The 19,065-nt window shown below is 40.2% G+C and overlaps 1 protein-coding gene and 1 pseudogene across 1 annotated transcript in view; one reads left to right on the plus strand and one right to left on the minus strand.

The window, feature by feature from the left end:
* Positions 1-728: 728 nt before the first annotated feature.
* Positions 729-19,065, minus strand: part of ECT2L (epithelial cell transforming 2 like) — a 45,025-nt gene continuing 26,688 nt past the window's right edge. The window contains exons 11-19 of the mRNA XM_044247790.1: positions 18,172-18,258; positions 16,571-16,785; positions 15,450-15,597; positions 13,737-13,810; positions 13,481-13,637; positions 12,741-12,806; positions 11,301-11,389; positions 2,787-2,959; positions 729-1,321 (exon numbers count right to left, since the gene is read on the minus strand). Coding sequence (XP_044103725.1) covers positions 1,194-1,321; positions 2,787-2,959; positions 11,301-11,389; positions 12,741-12,806; positions 13,481-13,637; positions 13,737-13,810; positions 15,450-15,597; positions 16,571-16,785; positions 18,172-18,258 — 1,137 coding nt within the window. The 3' untranslated portion in view covers positions 729-1,193. The remainder of the gene's footprint in view (positions 1,322-2,786; positions 2,960-11,300; positions 11,390-12,740; positions 12,807-13,480; positions 13,638-13,736; positions 13,811-15,449; positions 15,598-16,570; positions 16,786-18,171; positions 18,259-19,065) is intronic.
* Positions 7,976-8,160, plus strand: LOC122897112 (annotated as a pseudogene).

Below are 19,065 nucleotides of genomic sequence, written 5' to 3' on the forward strand. Positions count from 1 at the left end.
TTATAAGGAATTTATTTGTTTACTGGAAAAAGAAAATGTTTAAAATAGCCCAGTTCACAATCCTAGACTGTACTAGTAGATTTTTACTATCTTAAAGGAGAATATGAAACAAAAAGGAAACTGACAAGTAAAGTTTCCAAGATCAATATCAACTCTAAGTAAAAAATATTACTATTACTGCATACATTAGCAGAAGTTTCCAAGTGGCTAACAGGTTATGGCTTCAGTTTGTTAAATAATTAAATGAAGGTTTTAAAGATAAAAAAGACTACCAAACATGTGTTTTGCTGTTTCTCTTCAAACAGAATTGTCTTGAATTCTTTATATTTGTTTCTTTTTAAAAAATCTTTTATATATTTACTTAAGAGAGAGCGATCACAAGCAACAGGGATTGGTAGAGGGAGAAGCAGACCCCCTACTAAGCAGGGAGCTTGATGTAGAACTGGTCCCAGGACCCTAGGATCACAACCTGAGCCTAAAGCAGATGCTTAACCAATGAGCCACCCAGGAGCCCTTTATTTTTGTATCTTTAAGGAATTTTGTGTTGATTTTTTTTTCCCCCAACAGCCTTCTAATTTAGCAATGTCTAATTTAACTTTTTAAAACCTCTTACTTAGAGGGTCTAAAAATTTTAATTTTGCAACCAAAAAAACACTTCAAAATCACAGGAAACTTTTTAGTACTTTGTAGGAATTTATTTTTAATGCTCTCTGGAAGAATATATTCATATGAAAGACATGTGACAGGTTTTTTGCCAAATTGCCATTTATATTTTTATACACATTTTAAAATCAATAATTATATCATGAAAATTTATAAAGATATGATTGGTAAGTCAACAAAATATTTCTCTAGACTGATTATTTAAGAAAAACGTTTTTATTCTGACTTTTTCATTAGCTCATAAAACAAAACTTAAAATATGCAATTATCTTTGTTCTGTCAAATTTTACTGCCTATGAAAAATAACCACCAAAAGAAGTGCTTCAAAATTTTGGACTCAAGTTGTTCTTCTGTACATTTCTTTGCATAGTTGAACATAGATGATAAAGTTTAAAAGTTAGGAGGGACTTTATGGATCATCCTAATTCATTCTCCCCATCCGTGAGAAATCATTCTGCTTCCTACTGGATCTTCTGAAACAGGGATCTCTCGGTCTTTGCCAGGGAGAATTAGCACCCATAATATTTTTCTTACTTCTCCATACTACTTTTGATTGCACTTTGAAGTACTGACAACCATAGGAATTTATCATCCTCAACCTCTGTAGCACAAATCCATTCACGTTTTGGACCATAAAGAATAAATGCATTCTTGATATCTGTAAAAATATTTGAGGTCCACTAATGAATCTTGGCAGGTCACAATCAAAAGAAAAGAAAATGTTACAAAATTCAACAATTGACCAAGTCATCTTTAAGAACTTTTTGTAAACTAAAAAGGGATTCCAAAAGATACAAGTCCAGTTTAGAATATAACTTCCTAAAAATCCTGAATAATTCAAATATAATCTAAAATAATCTTTGTGATTGTGTAATTCTAATAGCAGTTATTTTTAAAGACTGGTAGAGATGATGTCATGTTCTTTAACTCTTTGTCTCAGTCCCTCCAGAAGGAGGACAGTAAAGGTCTACACTAAGAGTTGGTGCAGGTAGAGATGCTGAGAGCTAGGCCTGGATCACCTTGTTGGAATTAAGCCAACTATGTAGCTGAGTGCCAGCTGTCTAGCGGGTTACAGAGTGATGTTTTGACACAGACCACAGCTGACTAAAGGGAGATTGAAAGCAGATGTCCTACCCTCTTTAACCATTCCCGGTGATTATAGATAACTAACTCAGCTGAGTTTGTTTTCTAGGTGGAAAACACGTAGAAACAATGGTCCCCTTTGGTGTTCATTTTTTCTCAGGCTCAGATTTAAAATGAGGCTAAAACTAAAGGGAAGGAATCCTTTCTTAAAGGGTGAGTTCCTTCAATAAGACCTTTATTCTAGCTTTAACCTTAAGTCCTGCCTCGCCATGCAGTGAAGAGTATTAGAATGAGAGCTCTTCCATTCAGATTGCCTAACAAAAACTGAGAAAAGAGAAGGATCCTTTTAAGCTTGACAAGTGAAGTGTAGGTAATAACTAAAAATAGGCATAGTATTTTTAAGTAGGATTTCTTTTCATAACATGATAATTCTGTTGAGGTTATTAATGAATGAAATGTTTGTTACTAAACATCCTTTGCAAATCTGTCAGTTACAGAAGAACTATCAACTTGAATATGAACTTATGGAAGCAAAGGTACACTTCACTGTAATAATCTGTAGTAATCGCTGTAATAATCACTTCATCTTAATGGAATGGAAACAGCATATAAAAATCTAAAATAGTAAAATCTATAGGCAGTATTGAGTCCTAGTAAAATGGAAAAGTGATAGGTAAAAGTATAAAATTGTAACATTTACAAGCTGTGGTGGGTAGTGGCTCTCCTGTCAGATGGCTTCAAAGAGCTCAGGATGATGTGGGTTCGTGCTTCCCTTTGTGATTTTTGAAAGTTGTTTTCCTAATATGTAGGGTACCTGTCTGACAATGCCATTTTGCCAGCATTCCTTTTTTTTTTTTTTTGCTATTTCCGATAGATGCAAGTTTACATTAATGAAATCCTAAAATTATTTGGAGAACTATTTGCAAACTTTGAAATGAACATTCCAGTACTTTTCCTACATTATATTTTAATAGTTAATGAGTATTATGTAATACGGGTTTCTAAAAGTCTTTAACTCTTGGAAGAAAAAGAATACATACATTTAGAATCTGGAATGTCCTCTACAAGTAACCTATGAAGGGCCACTGATGCAATGAACTGGTAGGTTGATTTTGAAGTCCTCTCAAACGGAGTATGAACTGTGCCCCGACTAGAAACAAGCAGTGCATCATTGAAGAGGAAAAGACTGAGGTCACGGGTGTGTTCATAGGACCTGTGTTAAAGTGGAGAAGGGTTACATAGTAGGCATTCACACATGCTTTGTTATACAATTCACCGTCTTGGCATTGATAAGCCAATAGTTGGTGGTTTTACCCGCTGTAGACAGGTTGAAATGGCTCATTGGAGTTCTCAGTAGTTTTTCTCCTGGTGTAAATAGTCTCTTCTGTCTCTCAGGCCACTCCTGTGGGGGGGCCTCCAGGCTCCAGTGGAATGCTTTGAACTTACTACCCACTGGATAAGCATTCAGTGTGGGAATGTGGAGGAAAGAGACAATGAACTTTTCCTCCTTTTCAACGTGAATCATGCTAGAGCTGTGTTAAACTTCTGTCAAGTTTGGTATTTTGTGTCTGATGTATTTGGGCAATCTAGGGAAAGTTTCTGTTTGGTTTGGTTTCGACCTCAGTGTAACAGGTTGGGGTAGAGAAAAGCACAAGAACCAATATGACATAAGGTGTCTTAAGTACACAACCGGGAAAAGAAAAGCATTTAACTACTAGGTAGGAAATTAAAATTTTCCTAATTATGGTTGGAGGGCAATCAATAGATAACATACTTCATCAGTATGAAAGGTGAGAGTTAACTCTTCATTTTCACGGAGGTTGCTATGATGGTCAGCTGTAGGCATGTTTATCAACAGGCATGCCCTCAGCCTCCGTCTGTTACCCTCATTACACTGTTGTGTTATTGGAGCCAGGGTCTTGTGCTTGGCAGGCACCAGTGTACTCCCCTTTGGGTTTGCTTGTGTGAGTACTCACCAGGGAGTCAAGCAATGTGTTGGGGAGGAGCGGAGTGGGAGAGCACCCACTTCCCAGTGTCTCTAGCCTCCTTCCCCCCATGTTGGGAGGATAACCAAAGTCTTTTTTCTCTTAGAAGTTTAAGGCAACCCTCACTTGCTCGAAGGAAGGGAGTCCATATACTGGCTTGGTGTTCAGAGGAAGTCTTATTTTTAATTTTCACTATTTTTTTTTAATTGCCATTTGAAGTCTACATAAACTTTTACATAAACACTAAAGTGGCAACAATTCATACCATTGGCTTTTTTAAGTGTCCTTTTTTGTTTTACTTTTTCTGTTTGCTTGGGTCCCTCCTCCCTTCACTCAGGTCACCCAAATTACCCAACTCCTACCTGTCTGTCTTTGTTTTCTTACTTGCTCAGGTAATCACACACATATGTACATATATACACATCTATTTACAGGTAGGTTGCCATTATTTTACAAAAATGGTAATATCCACACTTTTTTTTTCTATTTTTCCTCACTTAGCAATGGAAATCACTTCAAGTTAACTGGTATGGCTTGCTTTATTTATTTATTTATTTATTTATTTATCTGAAAGAACCTAAGTGGAGAGAGGGGCAGAGAGAATCTCCAGCAGGCCCTACACTGAGTGGGGAGTTCAATGCAGGGCTTGATCCCAGGACCCTGAGATCATGACCTGAGCTGAAATGCTCAGATGCTTAACCGACTAAGCCACCCAGGTGCCCCTTTAATTTATTGTTTTTAATGGCCAAATAATACTTTATGGTGTGTATAGACATCATTGATTCCACTCTTCCCCTTTTGGTGTCCATTGGTGTGTACAGGCTTGGGTCTTTTTCCTCCCTTCTTTTCTCCTTCCTTTCACTTGTTCTTTATGGCCACTATGTGCAATGTTCGAATAAACTGATCTTTATTTACAATCAAATCCCTTACATGTGTTGTTATTTCTATCAGATAGGCTTGCGAGGATGGGGTGGGCTGTGGTGGGCAGGTAGGATTGATTGGTCAAAGGTTTTATGTATTTTTATCAAAAACCTCCGATTGCTGTCCTTAAATGCTACTATAATTGCCACTTAGAATCCACTTTATATAATAATGGCTCTGACTTGTACATAATACAAACTTTAATGTCCCTCTAAATTACCTAGAGATTTTTGTTAAAATGCAGTTTGAAGGTAGTAGAACTAGAGTAGTGTGAGCGTTTCTGCATCTCTAACAGCTGCCTGACGATGCTGATGTGCAGACCACATTTTGAGGAGTGAGGCAGTTAAATCATGTATTAGTTACAACCATGTCATGCTAGGTGAAGGACTGGGATCCAGGACTGAAACATTTTTTTTTAAGATTGTATTTATTTATTTGACAGAGAGACACAGTGAGAGAGGGAACACTAGCAGAGGGGGTGGAGGGAGAAGCAGGCTTCCCGCCGAGCAGAGAGTCCGATGCTCCAATGCTCGATTCCAGGAAGGACCCTGGAATCATGACCTGGGCTGAAGGAAGATGCTTAATGACTGTGCCACCCAGGCATTCCCCAGGACTTAAAAATTTTTGAAGACTCTATTTCAGGTTCAGCTATTCAGAGAGTATTAATGAGGTCTTGGCTCTGTTAGGTGTATGGATAAACAGAAATGCCCAACCGCTGGAGCCAGCTTTTCCTTTTTCATGCATTTCCTTCCCATTTCTGTGTGGCTGTGATTTAGGCTGGAAGGAGTGGGTGCTTCACACACACTGACATATACACTTGCAAGAAGCAATATTATAGATCAAGTTGGTAGGATATTCTGACAGTAATGGTGCCTACAGAACTAGGGATGAGGGAAAGAGGAGGCTAGAAAGGGAAGAGGTATTTCCCAATCTGTGTGTAATTGTCTGTATGTGGTGAATGGCCACTCTAGGTAAAAGACCCCCACCCGTATTCTTGCCCTCTTTTTGTTTAGCAATTTTACCATACTATTGATACGAACAATTATTTCTCCTATCATACCAGTTTAGAGAAATGTTCAAAGCTATAAAAAAAATGCTCTATTAAACTGAATTAACAAAGAATATAATACAAGTTTGCTTTAAAGAAGTGCCTTTGAAAGGTAAAGAATCATTTTTTCGTTCGGAAGTGGTAACCCCGAGGGCAGAAATAAATGAAAGAATTCCAGTTTTGTGACCCACGTGGATCGAGCGGGTGGTTGGACCCAGGGAAAAGCAAAAGCAGGCACATTATTAACTCGGAGTTGAGGCCACTTGTCCTCAGAGGACATAAACAGGGAAAGAGGCTTGAAAACACACAGGTTTTCATTATTTCAATCAATTATTTCTTGAGAATGCTATTTAATATAAATCTGAGTTCCATCTAGAAAAAAGATTTCCAAAAGCCATTTACTAAGTTAAGCCCTTCCACAGGCTCCTGGGTGGTTCAATCAGTTAAGTGTCCGACTCTTGATTTTGGCTCAGGTCATGATTTCAGGGCGGTGGTATCCAGCCCCACGTCGTGCTCAGTGTGGAGTCTCTCTGTCCCTCTCATCTCTGCTCCTCCCACCACTCATGCTCTCTCCCTAAAATGAGTGGATACCATTCTTGTAAATAAATAAAGCCCTTCAAGATCTTCAACAATTTTCATCCAAAAACGAGACACACTAAAAAACATAGTAACTCCTCTACATATGTAAAAGTAAATAATTTCATCTCTCATATTGATATAATAGAGCAAAGGAAGTGGAAACTATGGATCCTAATAACGTTTCAGAAAGCCACTTCTCATATTCAAAAGAACCAACTGTAAGGGTAGAGTTTTTTCTCCATGAACTTGGATAGGATTTCTTTCCTTGTTCAGAAATAGGTCAAATGACTCAGCAAAATGTAACAGGTCTGTGATAGTTTAAATTCCTAACATCATTCTAGAAATGTTTTATTGTTGTTTATTGTATTAGAAGGCCAAAATGCTGAAGTACCCAATTTCTATAAATACAGAAAACCTTGAAAGGAATTTTACAACCTTGGGCATGAGCAGACAACAGCGAGCCATAGGTTCTCTGAGCTGACCTGGGTCAAAACTGTAGCTTCTATACAACCACACTGACTTGAGGATTACAGGCTTTCTGAGTTTCCAGGCTAAGAGCCAATTCAGAGCCAGAGTCCAATATCTCTGGGAAGTCCCCAATACATAGCTGCCCCAGTAACGTACTGTAGGCCCCTTGGGTTGAGCCTAAAAAAAAAAGTTTACAATATGCATTTTTGGCAGTGTAGTAGGGTTTCTCCTCAAGAGGACTTGGTCTGAGAAGTGGATGTCCCCCTTTGGTGATTCAAAGCCATGCCACTGCTCACCAGTCCTCGAGGGCTCCGCCTTTTGTCACCTCAGCATCAAGGGAAGGAAAGGGGAACAACAACAAAAGTCTACGTAAAAACCAGCAGGCTGAAAACCACATAAGTGAAAATTGGTGTTTTCGGAAAAAACGATATAATGAAAGTTCCAAATTGCATAATATATTCTAAAAGCTTAAGCTATCCCCAATATGTGGGCTATATTGACAGAGGGACAAATAACTTCAAATGTCTTAGCTCTAAAATGACACTGTGACTTCATCTCTACCTGGAGGAATTTTTTTCTTTTTATGGTGCAAGTATTTACTGATTTTGTTCTGAGCTCTTGTTTATCAGTAGTTTGTTTAGTACTCACTGCTTAGTTGGTAGGTTTATTATGAGGAAGGTTCAGTTCATCTTTCTAACCTGCTGGTCTCGTCAGTAGACAGAGCACTGAGACTTGGTTCTGAATTTTGGACCAGCACTTATTCTGTAGCCTCAGAGAACTTACTTAAATCCAGATTCCCACCCATAACATGATTCCAGACCTACTTGCCTCAGGAAGTGACTGTAATGTGTATCAAATGAGAGAATAAAGAATATGGTGGGGTCACCTGGCTGGCTCAGTTGGAAGAGCGTGTGACTCTTGATCTTGGGGGCTGTGAGTTTGAGCCACACATTAGGTGTAGAGATTACTACAATAAATAAGTAAAAAGCATTAATAGAAAATATGGTAAATTATAAAGCATTATACTCATGTAAGTCAGTATTTTATGTATAAATATAAACAGTTTCCTCTGAGTAGAAATCTCTAATGGAAGTCACGGGAATGGAATTTCCTGAGTTTTAGGTGACTTTCCAAAATGATAGAAAACAAAGTTACAGACTAAGTATTCTGTAATATCTTTTGGAATATGAACCTATCTTGCACTTACTGAATTTTAAAAGTTAATGTAAGCTTTGCGCAGTGGTAGTATCGTAGCCAATGAGGTTTATCCGAGGCGCGATTATTGCTAATTGAAAAGTTAATGTAAAGTTACATTTAAATTTATTGCTTGACAAATCACTGAGATGGTGTCTATTTTAACATACATATACCTCATAATTAGATTGTAAAATAATTTAGTATTCTCCCATGATCCTCAAATTTTTAAATGTATTCTCTTTGCCCAAATGCTAAATTCTAATAACTGAGCCCTTTGGTTTCTGGTTGGATACATAAAGAGCTTGCAAGTCCTAACTTCCATCCTCACAACAAAAAGGAAGCTGAAAAACTCAGCATCAACAGCTCTTCCTTGCACCGTCAGAGAATCAAAGCCACAAGGTAAACTAGCACCCCCAAAGCTAGAGAGACACACTGATACAGAGAAACACAGCTTACTGGAGGCAGAACCTCCCCACTGGAGCAGTGAACTAGTTTTAAGAGATTAAGAACTCCTGGAAGCCTAGCCTGAGGGGACCATTCTGTCCCTACTAGCACAAATTTAAAACTGGCATATGTTTTACTTCCAGGAGCCACACCAGGCTCTCACTGTGAAGATCAAAGAAAAATGTTTTCATCCATCCTGATAGGGAGAGGAAAGGTAGCCTTTCTGAAATGTGCCTGCAGAGCTCTCTTCTCCTTACCAAAAGACTTCCCTCAGGGGAAACTATTTTACCAGAATCTAACCAATATGGGGGAAGGGAAACACCTACTTCCAGCCCCTTCTAGCCTTCCTGTCTCTTAGAGACAGTACACAAAATGGAAGGAAACAAAACAAACAGAAAGGAATGAAAAACATTTGTGAAAGTCCCAGCCTGGGGCACAAGCTCACTAAAAAACTGAGACCTAACCATGAAACTATAGAACTCTTCCCTTCTCCTCTTTTTCCATTTGATACCACATCAACAGAATTCCTTATAATGACAAGGGATTATAGCTAAAAAGAACTAGAAGACTCGGACCCCTATTTAAGGGGTCTCTAGGGAAACTCAATGGCAGCAAGGGAGACAAAAACAAGAACACCAAAATAAATTGTAGCCTGTGACACCACAGTTACAATAGTAAACACAGGCTAACATCTAGTCATATAAACATAAAACCTCACACTGAAGACCTATTTGCCTCAGTTCCTTTCACTTAATACATTACGTCTAGCTTTCAACAAAAAATTACAAGTCATGCTAAGAGAAAGAAGAACAGTTTGATAAGGCAATCATCAGAACTAGACTTATATGGCAGGGATGTTGTTGGAATTATTAGACCAGGAATTTGAAATATTTACAATAAATAAGTCAAGGACGCTAATGAAAAAGTTACAACATGCAACAAAAGAACAGATTAGTAAAATAAAGAAATGGAAACTCTAAGAAATAATTAAAAAGAAATTGTAGAAATTAAAAACGCTGAAATGGAAATGAATAATGCCTTTGATGGGCTTGTTAACCTCCTGGACATAGCTGAGGAAAGAATCAATGAGCCTGAAGATACATCAATAGAAACTTACCAAGTGAAAAGCAAAGAGGAAAAAAATACTGAAAAAGAAAGGAACAGATTAACCAAGAAATCTGGGACAACTACAAAAAGTGTACATAGGTCTAATGGGAATATCACATGGAGAACAAAGAGAAAGGAACAGAAGAAATACTTGAAGTGATAATGGCTGAGAATTTTCTAAAATTATTGACAGTTACCAAATCACAGATCCAGAAAGTTTAGAGAATACCAAGCAGGGTGAATACCAAAAAAATACCAAGTAGGCATATTACATTCAAACTCCAGAAAATCAAAGACAAAGATAAAATCTTGAAAGAACCCAAACAACAAAAACAAAACTAAACCAAAACAAAACAAACAAAAGAAAAAACCCACTTTACCAAAGAAGAACAAGAATTGCATTGGATGTCTCCTCAGAAGAGAGTAAAGTAGAATAAGTGTTGAAAGAACAGAACCCAGCAACCCAGATTCTGTAGCCAGCAAAATTATTCTTCAAAAGGGGAAGAGAAATAAAGATTCTCAAACAAAAATCAAAATTCATTGCCAGTAGATCTGCCTAGCAAGAAATGTTAAAAGAAGTTCTTTAGAGAAAAGGTAAATTATGTAGTTCAGAAACTCAGGCTTACATAAAAGGAGAGTGTTACCTTCATGAATACATGAAGGTAAAATAAATTCTAATTAAAAAAAAAAACCTGGGATAATCCTAGCATGTCTCCTACTACACCAGGGTGTTTAGAATTGTTGGTTTGATAGCTAGTTTCCTTCCATCACTGCAGCTCGTTTCTATCGCGAGTGAACAAAAACAACAAAACAAATAAAACAAAAATACTGATCATGAGAAAAGTGACACAATTGCATGACTTTTCATTTAGAACTACTCTAGGCAAGAATAGAGGTGAAAGCATTGGGATTCTTCCAACCACTCCCTGACCTACACCTATGGGAAATATTCACTGAAATAATAGACAAATCAATTTTTATTTCTTTTATTGGAGTTGGATAAATTAAAGGAGTTGAATTCTCTCCATTTGGTTAGTTGTTGAATTGTCATCTTTGCCATTAATATTGAGAACATAGTTTTGCAAACAATTTTCTAATATAGGTATCAGCAAATTATGGCCCCACCATTTGTTTTGTGAATAAAGTTTTATTGTAACACAGCCACACTTGTTCACTTATGTGCTGTATTATTTATGCTATATCATGATTTTTGCTGTTTTTATGTTATAATCGTGAAGTAGTAAAATAATCTGGGCAACAAGACCTAGGATATTTATGATCTGACCCTTTACAGAAAAAGTTTGTTCATCCTTGTTCTAAAAGAAGAAAGGGGATGCTAGCTTATGGAAATTGTCACCTGTCTTTTGTTCTTACATTGCTGTAAACGCTGTGCAAACCAGAAATGGTGAGACCTCAATATAATGATGGTCTCTTGGTGAGACCTTTGTAATACTAACCTCAATAACTATCAGGATAATTAACTGGTCTTCTCCTTCTTATAGGTGAGGAAATCACTAGTGTGTGACACTCACAACACTTGGCTCTCCTTTCAGTAGGAAAATGACCAACCTCAGAATTCCTGCTTCTATGCAGTTTGTGGTTCTGGCAGAGATTATATGTTTTCTCCCATTCCATCTAGTAGCTGCCTTGAATGTGAATAGGGTAATAAAGCTGCCGGGGAATGTATGTTTAAGTTTTCAGTCCAGTGCAAAGATCTGTTGCAGACTTAGGTCATCCATTGTACTGGATCCCAGGTACAAGATAAGCAAGACATAGTCACAGCCATAGGACAGTTCAATGCTTACCTTAAAGAGAAACTTACTGCCTCATCACAGCAGTGAAGTTGGGCTACATCTTGGACCCTAATCAGATATCTGCTTTCTTCTAAAAGAGTCTATGAAATAAAAAACAAAATCAGAAACATTCATAAATTTGGAGAAAATAAAAAGTATCCCACTGAAGAACTGTTTTATATCCCAGAAGCTGTGTTGAGTAGAACTCAGTTTAATTATGAAAAAGTGAATGTTTTTATTATTGACAAAACAGGTTTTTTTTTTTAGAAAGACCACAGACTTTACAATTAAAACTATATTTGAGGGTGTTGTCTAATTTTTAAAACTACTGAAATTACTGTTTTATATATAAATGCTTTAAGTCTTTCTAGTATTAAAAAAAAAAGAGGGGATGGGAGCAGGTAAGATGGGGTCTTTGAAGAAAAGGAAGTGAATGGATTGTTAAAAATTCAGAAGTTAGACCCTTGTACTGATCTAGCCATGAGATGATCACTTGATGTAAACAGTGATCGAGAGATAAATTCCAACTCTGTGAGTTCCAAGATTTTGGACTTTTTGTAATCCAAACTCCACTCTCCCTACCAAAATGTGCAGATCTGAATTCTAATAAAACAGCTCCAACTTGTTTCCCCAATTTGACCAAATAAAAATGTTTCAAATTGGTACTTTAGTTCAACATAATTCATATATTGAGCTCCTACTATATGCCAAACATTAGATGACAAGTAAATTGTAGCTCATGTCTGATGACGTTAACAGGTTTGTAAAAAAGTCTGACAGAGATGTTCAGGGTGCTTCAGGATACCCAAGATGGGGCTTGGAGAGAGGGGCTCACAGCTGGAGATATTGGGGAAACTTTACAAGGAAGATGATGATTGAACTGGATTTTTAAAGGATGAATAGTTTACCCAGTGGAGTGAGAAAGGCAATTTCAAGAAGGAAAAGCACGGGCAAAGCACAAATGTGTGGAGAAAGGCTAACATTATTGGAGAATAAGTAGATTTGCATCATCTGATCATGAAGTGGAAGGCAAGGCAGTAAGAGAGAAGGTAGACTGGGACCAGATGATATTCTATAGTGAACAACTAACGCCTAAAAATTTTTTCAGATATCCTCAGGGCACAGAATCCTACACCAGGCACTATGTATAGGAAGATATAAAACAATAGAATACATGGTCCCTTTCCCAAAAGGAGGTCATGTTCACAGAAGTACCAGTTAAGGAGCTAAGACTGCAGCAAAGTTATGGGATGGGATCAAGTCCACTTGTGTGTCTTCTCATATGCCTCTTTAGAGCTAGCAAGGATGTGAACTGGGAAAGCTTGCCAGCACACAGCATGCAGCAGGCATTCAACAGATGGTAGCTGAATCGAAATCACAAGCCTCCTTTTGCCAGTAACTTGAGGATATATTCATGAGCATGAGATGCAGTGAGTACATCAGAATACGTACCGGGCATCCCCAGACGATTCTCTGTATTTCTGACAGCTGATCTTTCATAGTGATGTTGTGCTTCATCTAGTAAACAAAAGGATTTTAGGCAAACTGAAATTATGAAATTTTTATATGTAAAAATAGATTTAAATATTTTATGGCTCTTGTACACGGCTCAGGATTTTCATACACTTTAATAAGAATCTCAATTTTGTGCCCCCAGTGTTTGAAGACAAAGAGGTAAGTGACAAGACTGCGTTCACAATCTTCAGGGCAAAAGAGGTTATCGGTCTACATTCAGCCCAGATGCCTGTGTAATATGCACATCACAACAATATTTTCAGAATGATAGTACTATCTTCCAAGATGCTGAATTCTTTCAGAGAATAATTATGATTGCGATCTTTACTGAGGCAGGAAAGTTCATTCATAAGATGTACCCTCAAAAACAAAGGATTTTACTTTTTTTTCTTTTTGTTGTCTAGAAAAATCAATCCAAATATTCAATTCTTCACACTTTCATATTAATAAAAGTTTTATTGCACTTATCCAGGTATCTGAAAACATTCTGTCTCATGTTGTTTGGCTTTGAATAGACCCTCTTAGTGCTCAAAATCACTGAACCCAATCATTTCACATTAAGAGGAGAAAAGACTTTGAAGTATGCCACGAAGGGATAAGGTATTTTAGGATCTTTGAGTCAGTACGACAAGTATTGTAACATTTGTAAAGGACATGAACGCTCATCAGCCCCCAACCTCATCTATGTAACTTTTGTATGTTTTGAGTTGGTCAATGGCAGCAGTCAGGCTCCCACGGTCAGCGTGTCCTGCGGGAGTGTGAAGCCTCAGAGCATAGAGAAGATTCATATACTCTTCAAATCTTCGCGATGGGTACAAAAGCAGCTCCGGGAGGCTGTATGAGGCAGAGAAAAGGGAACCCTGGTCGCTCTCTGAAGGCCAAAGTGTGCCATGTCCTTGGGGCACCCCCGCGGTGCACCCCCTCAGAACTTACCTCAACATTTTGGTAACAACGGTCTTATCATGTCTTTTCAGGAAAGCTCGGAATGCTGGTGTCATTTCTCTGGACTAAAGGAGAGCATTATGTCAAAATTTTGCTCTGTAGTACAGTTGACAAGCCTTCTGTTCCGCCAGACAAGCATGATCTATGAAGCACTCAAAGCAAAAGGGCAACAACTACCTTGAACCCAAGTAAGACTAGTCCTATCGAGACTTACTAATATACTAAGCACAGTGTATTAATTATATCGTAAATTAACCCTATTCCGTAAACTTAATCGGTATAGACAAAATGGACTTTGCCACCAGCTAGGCCTGGATTAACATTACAATTCTAATTGAATTCTATCTAATTCTACGAGGCCCTGTCAAGTTATTTAACTTCTCCAAGCCTGAGCTTTTGCATGGATTATGCTACCTAACTCTTGTGGGTGAGGGCAACAATTCTATCCATAAGGATCCTGCCCGTCAGGCAGTAAATGCTATCTCCACAGTAAGAAACTATTAATAGTATTCACTGTAATGCTGCAGTTAACTGTGTTTTCCATAGTAACATCATAAGGGGGCTCCACTCTGCTAAATATCTGTTTTAAAGTGTATCCTTTTATCACCGTTGGAGCACTCAGGAAGTGACCTCATTTGTCTCAGTACAGAAGTGCCTCAGAGATGCCAGGAATGCATCAAATAGTCACGGGGTGTAATATTAACAGCTCACATTTACTGACTATTTATCTGCACACCCCATGCTAGTGAAATGGATATCACTACTATCCCTAACTATAACAATTTTAGTATCAATTTATAATATTATGTGACACTTTGCTTCCATTCTTGTCCTAAAGGTTGGTTCTCTGCAATGGCCTTATTCACTCAACTTTCACATAATCATTGTCCAGCAGTATTTAAACTCCCTTTGTGGGGTAAAAATGATACTACAAAGGGAGACGTCTGAGGTTAGGACTTGTCCAGAGGCCTCCAGGCATCCAGGCCTGCCCCTGAGGGCCTCAGTCCGGACAGGTGGACACGGTCCAAGTGAATATAGTGGATGCTAGCAGAAGTGCAAGGGACACTCTTCTCCACTTTTGACGCACATTGAAGAGGAAGAAAGAGAGCTCATTGCCTTCAGAAGAGAGTCCAGCAAAAGCGGTGAGTGGCACAGAAGGGAGCTAAAGATTCCTGCCCAGACTACATACAGCTTAAGTCAGGAAGGGAAAAATTGTTTATCACGAATTCTCCAAGCAATGGAAGACAAAGAAATCCTTATTTCATAGTGAGATTTCAGAAACAGAGTGTCCTTATTCCAAGAAGCGTATGGATTTTTAATTCTTTTTCTCCATAAGAGCCTTGAACTCATCCAAGCTGCAGAGCACTGTGTTGGCAGAGTAGAATCAAGGCTCTCGCTCCTGCTTCAACCCATTGTAAAACATTTCTCTGTAACTGAACCACAGAGTATTGGGGCAGGTAGATGAAAACCTGACAGTTTGTAGGATTAGCTCAGCCCAACAACAAGTTCTTGGGTCCCACCGAATCAAGCACTGTGTTAACTCTTAGTGATACAAAATTAAGTCGGTCAGGGGCCCCCGTCACCTGGAAGCTAAGAGTGGGGAAGAAGTCTTTCCTGTTAATCCTAGTCCTTAGGAAGGAACACAAAAGTTCCTTCCAAGCTCAGAAAGTCTCATTCAGACCTGGGTGATAACTCAATCATTACCTTCTCTATAGTTCTCAGAACAACCGGGTAATTGTTGAAGAAATTGGTATAGGTGTTCAGCTGGCTTCCAAACTTGAGGAATAGTTCTCCCACGCAGTGGGCTGGGCTCCACTCCTGCAGTCTGTCTCTCAGAAGGTCTAGAAACTGCCTGCCGTATGAGAAAAGAAGCCTGTGAAATAGGGGCCTGGGATAACCTAGAAACTTAAAAAAATGAAAATAAATTAGTTGTCGTTGGTGCGGCCTGGCCAGGCTTTTGTCCGATCTGTCTGTTTGACACAGAGCAGGGCAGATGCGCCTGGAAGGGAGGAGGGGCGGGGGGCGGGGGTGTGAGGGAGGAGGTTGACTCTGGTAGAGTCTTGCCTCTTCCTCTTAATTCCCTGAGTCGGAGCCCCAGGCTGGCCTCCACAGGGCTGACCCTTGACTGTCCCACTCCCACGTGGCCAGCCAGGCAAACGGGGAAGGTTTCTTACAGTCCTCAGAGGAGAGGGCTCAACTCACTTCAAATGCTGTAACTCCTGATCGGCCCACTGCTGTGGACCTGGTGTCACCCGTCATTCAGCCCGCACAGGCCTTGAAACAGGGACGACGCCTAGTCCGACCTCTTCCTTCTGCAGGGCCTGGGGCCCAGGGAGGGTGAGGAGCATCCGAGTTACCCAGAGAGTTACGGGCGGGGTGGCCCGGTGTATCTGTGCCCGCACCCATGATCACTTTTCTGTGTGATCATTCTTGAAACAATATACTGTCAGTCAGCTGACCCCCGGTCTTGGTTCTCTCAGCCCAGTAGCCCATGAAACCCCTTGTTTTCTTTCCCTTTGCTCAACTGAACACTGCTAAGAACGGTGCCAGACCGTTCTCCTTCCTCCTGCTTCGGGGTGAACGGTGTATGGAATAGAGAACCCCCAGGCCCTGAGCCCCCCTCCGGGAACTGTGGTGTGGAAATGGGGCGGGGGTTGCCCCGGGGCCTCCTCACTATCGGTCGCAGCCCTGTGGCGAGAGCCCTCTCTTCTGAGACGATTAGGGGCTCCACGAAGGGGCCCCTTGGTACAGCGTTTGAAACAACTAAGTGTGGGTTCTTCCAATGGCATCATGCGTATTTGAAAAAGTGCCTCTTCAGCGTTTACCTATTGAGACTTAAAATCTGCAAAATATCTGAGAAAATGATGTGGATGTTTGCAGCACTGAGAATCGCTCTGTTTGATGACAAGGCTGCTTTCAGGGGCGACACGTAGACATCTCTCACAATTGCCAGCGTCTGCACGTATTTTCTCTCGCTCCGTAAGAGTTCCCCGGCGACTCTCCATCGCTTCTCAGCTGAGTCCATCCGGAGCTTTTTCTCCTGTAGAAAGGCATGAGGAGGGGCGCCTGGGTGGCTCAGTGGGTTAAGCCGCTGCCTTCGGCTCAGGTCATGATCTCAGGGTCCTGGGATTGAGTCCCGTATCGGGCTCTCTGCTCAGCAGGGAGCCTGCTTCCCCCTCTTTCTCTGCCTGCCTCTCTGCCTACTTGTGATCTCTCTCTCTGTCAGGTAAATAAATAAAATCTTTAAAAAAAAAAAAAAGAAAGAAAGAAAGACATGAGGAACTCAAAGGTTACTGGGCTACAGCCTCAAAAACCCTGAAAAGTCCAAGGTGGTAGAGAAATGACGGGCTGAACAGTCAGGCAGTGACTCACTCCATGAAATACTATAAACACACTGTTCTTGGTTAAGTTTTATCTAAGGAGTTAAAAAAAATTATATCCCATCTGGCAGCTGACTGGGAACCCATGTTACATTTTTATGTGTACAATTTTTTTTTTTAAATATTGGCATTCTCCAATATTGATAATCATTTGGAATAAAGGTTTCCATTTGGAACCTTTTGTTGTTGTCTTAAAACAAACGTCAGGTGTTTATGACCAATAGTGAGAGGAGATGCTGTCATACTCACGGCACGACCTGAGCCCCCGTGGCCTTGGTGATTCCTGGGGGTGGATCTGAGGGTGTGCGAAAGCCCATGCCACGAGGTCCACACCTGTGCCGTGAGCAGCAGGTGGATTTGCTCAGTGTTGGGGGGACGGTGGGGAAGGAGCCCGGGATTGAGCTTTGGGGCCTGAGGGATTCACGAGTCTCTGTCCCCTGGCTGTCGGCCCTTAGGGAAGTCCGTTAAGTGTTCTAACTTGAGTTCCTCATCTACAAAATGGGGTTGTTAACGTCTACCTTAAAGGATTCTGAGAAGGAAAATACCATGATGAATTCTTTCACGAGGGGAGGGGTGAAAAGTGTGTGCGGTGCCGGAGGACAGGACAGGCCCGAGCCTCTGTCTGCCCGCAGCCTCCTCCCTGCTCTACCCTTTGCAAACAGAAAGACAGGGCCCTGAATTTTATTTGGGTCATACCCAGCCTTTGAAGTCAGACCACCTGTCAGTGGGGTAGTTAGAAACTGTGACCCATTGCTTTAAATCCTGTCTTCGTGTCCTACTAGAAGATCCAAGTAACACCAAGATGGCTCTTGCTCCCAAGACACACACTTGGTCCTCTTGGTTCGACTTCTTTTCAGACCAGGACTTACTCAAAAGAAAAATCTACCCTTGGATTCCCCCCTCAATTATATTTAGGATTGATTTTGTTTTTTTGTTGTTGTTGTTGTTGTTGTTGTTGTTGTTGTTTTTTAATTTCCCTAAGGGAAACTTTCAAGAAAAAAAAAATTAACCATAATAAAGATTCTCACTGTGTAGGGTGGGCTTACCAGTTTAATCAGCATCTCCAAATTTGGATCGTTGTTGCTGAGACTTGATTTTGTGTCCTGTGGTTTGTCTTCTAGAACGTTTCTTTCCTGAAGATTCAATGCAAAGCTGATTATTTGGGGGCAGGCCTTGTGCTGTCTGAACGGCCAGTGCGTGCTGTGCCCTTAGGAGGCTCCAGTAGCTGTCTGCACTGAACCACGCTGTACCCTGAATACAATGAATGAAGCACTTGACACATGCAATGACTTTCTTATATTAAATCTTATGTTGAGAAAAAAAAATGATAACCTTCAGCTTCCCAAGAACTACATTATACTTGACAAACAAAATTCAGGGCAGCCCCCTTTTCCCCGGGGAGGCAGGGGACTGACGCTCAAGGAATCCCGCCCAATCCCGGCTTCTGCCTCATCCCGTCCCTTGTCACCAGGACAAATGGCTTATCTTTTGAAATTGCCAGAAGAAAGCTCAGCACTTTGTAAAATCCACCCCTTTTTTTAGCTAATGAAAATGTGTCAGAAACAGTTCTCACGCTCTCTCTAGACCTGTTTCCACATTTAAATATAGCTTATTCCTTCTTCACTTTCCTTGTTAGCTGTTCTTGTGGCTTCCATATAAATTAGCACATTAGAAAAAACAGTCCTGGGGCGCCTGGGTGGCTAAGTGGGATAAGCCACTGACTCTTGGTTTCGGCTCAGGTCATGATCTCAGGGTCGTGAGGTGCAGCCCTGTGTCAGGATCCGTACTGGGCAAGGAGCCTGCTTAAGATTTTCTCTCTCACATTCCCTCTGCCCCAACTTCTCGGCTCTATCTCTCAAAACAAAACACAACACAACAGTCCCACCTGCGGCTGCAGGCTCCACCCAAACAATGGAACAATGGCCCCCGAGGTTGACATT

This window comes from Neovison vison, chromosome 1 (genome assembly GCF_020171115.1).
Source record: "Neovison vison isolate M4711 chromosome 1, ASM_NN_V1, whole genome shotgun sequence".
Lineage (NCBI taxonomy): Eukaryota > Metazoa > Chordata > Mammalia > Carnivora > Mustelidae > Neogale > Neogale vison.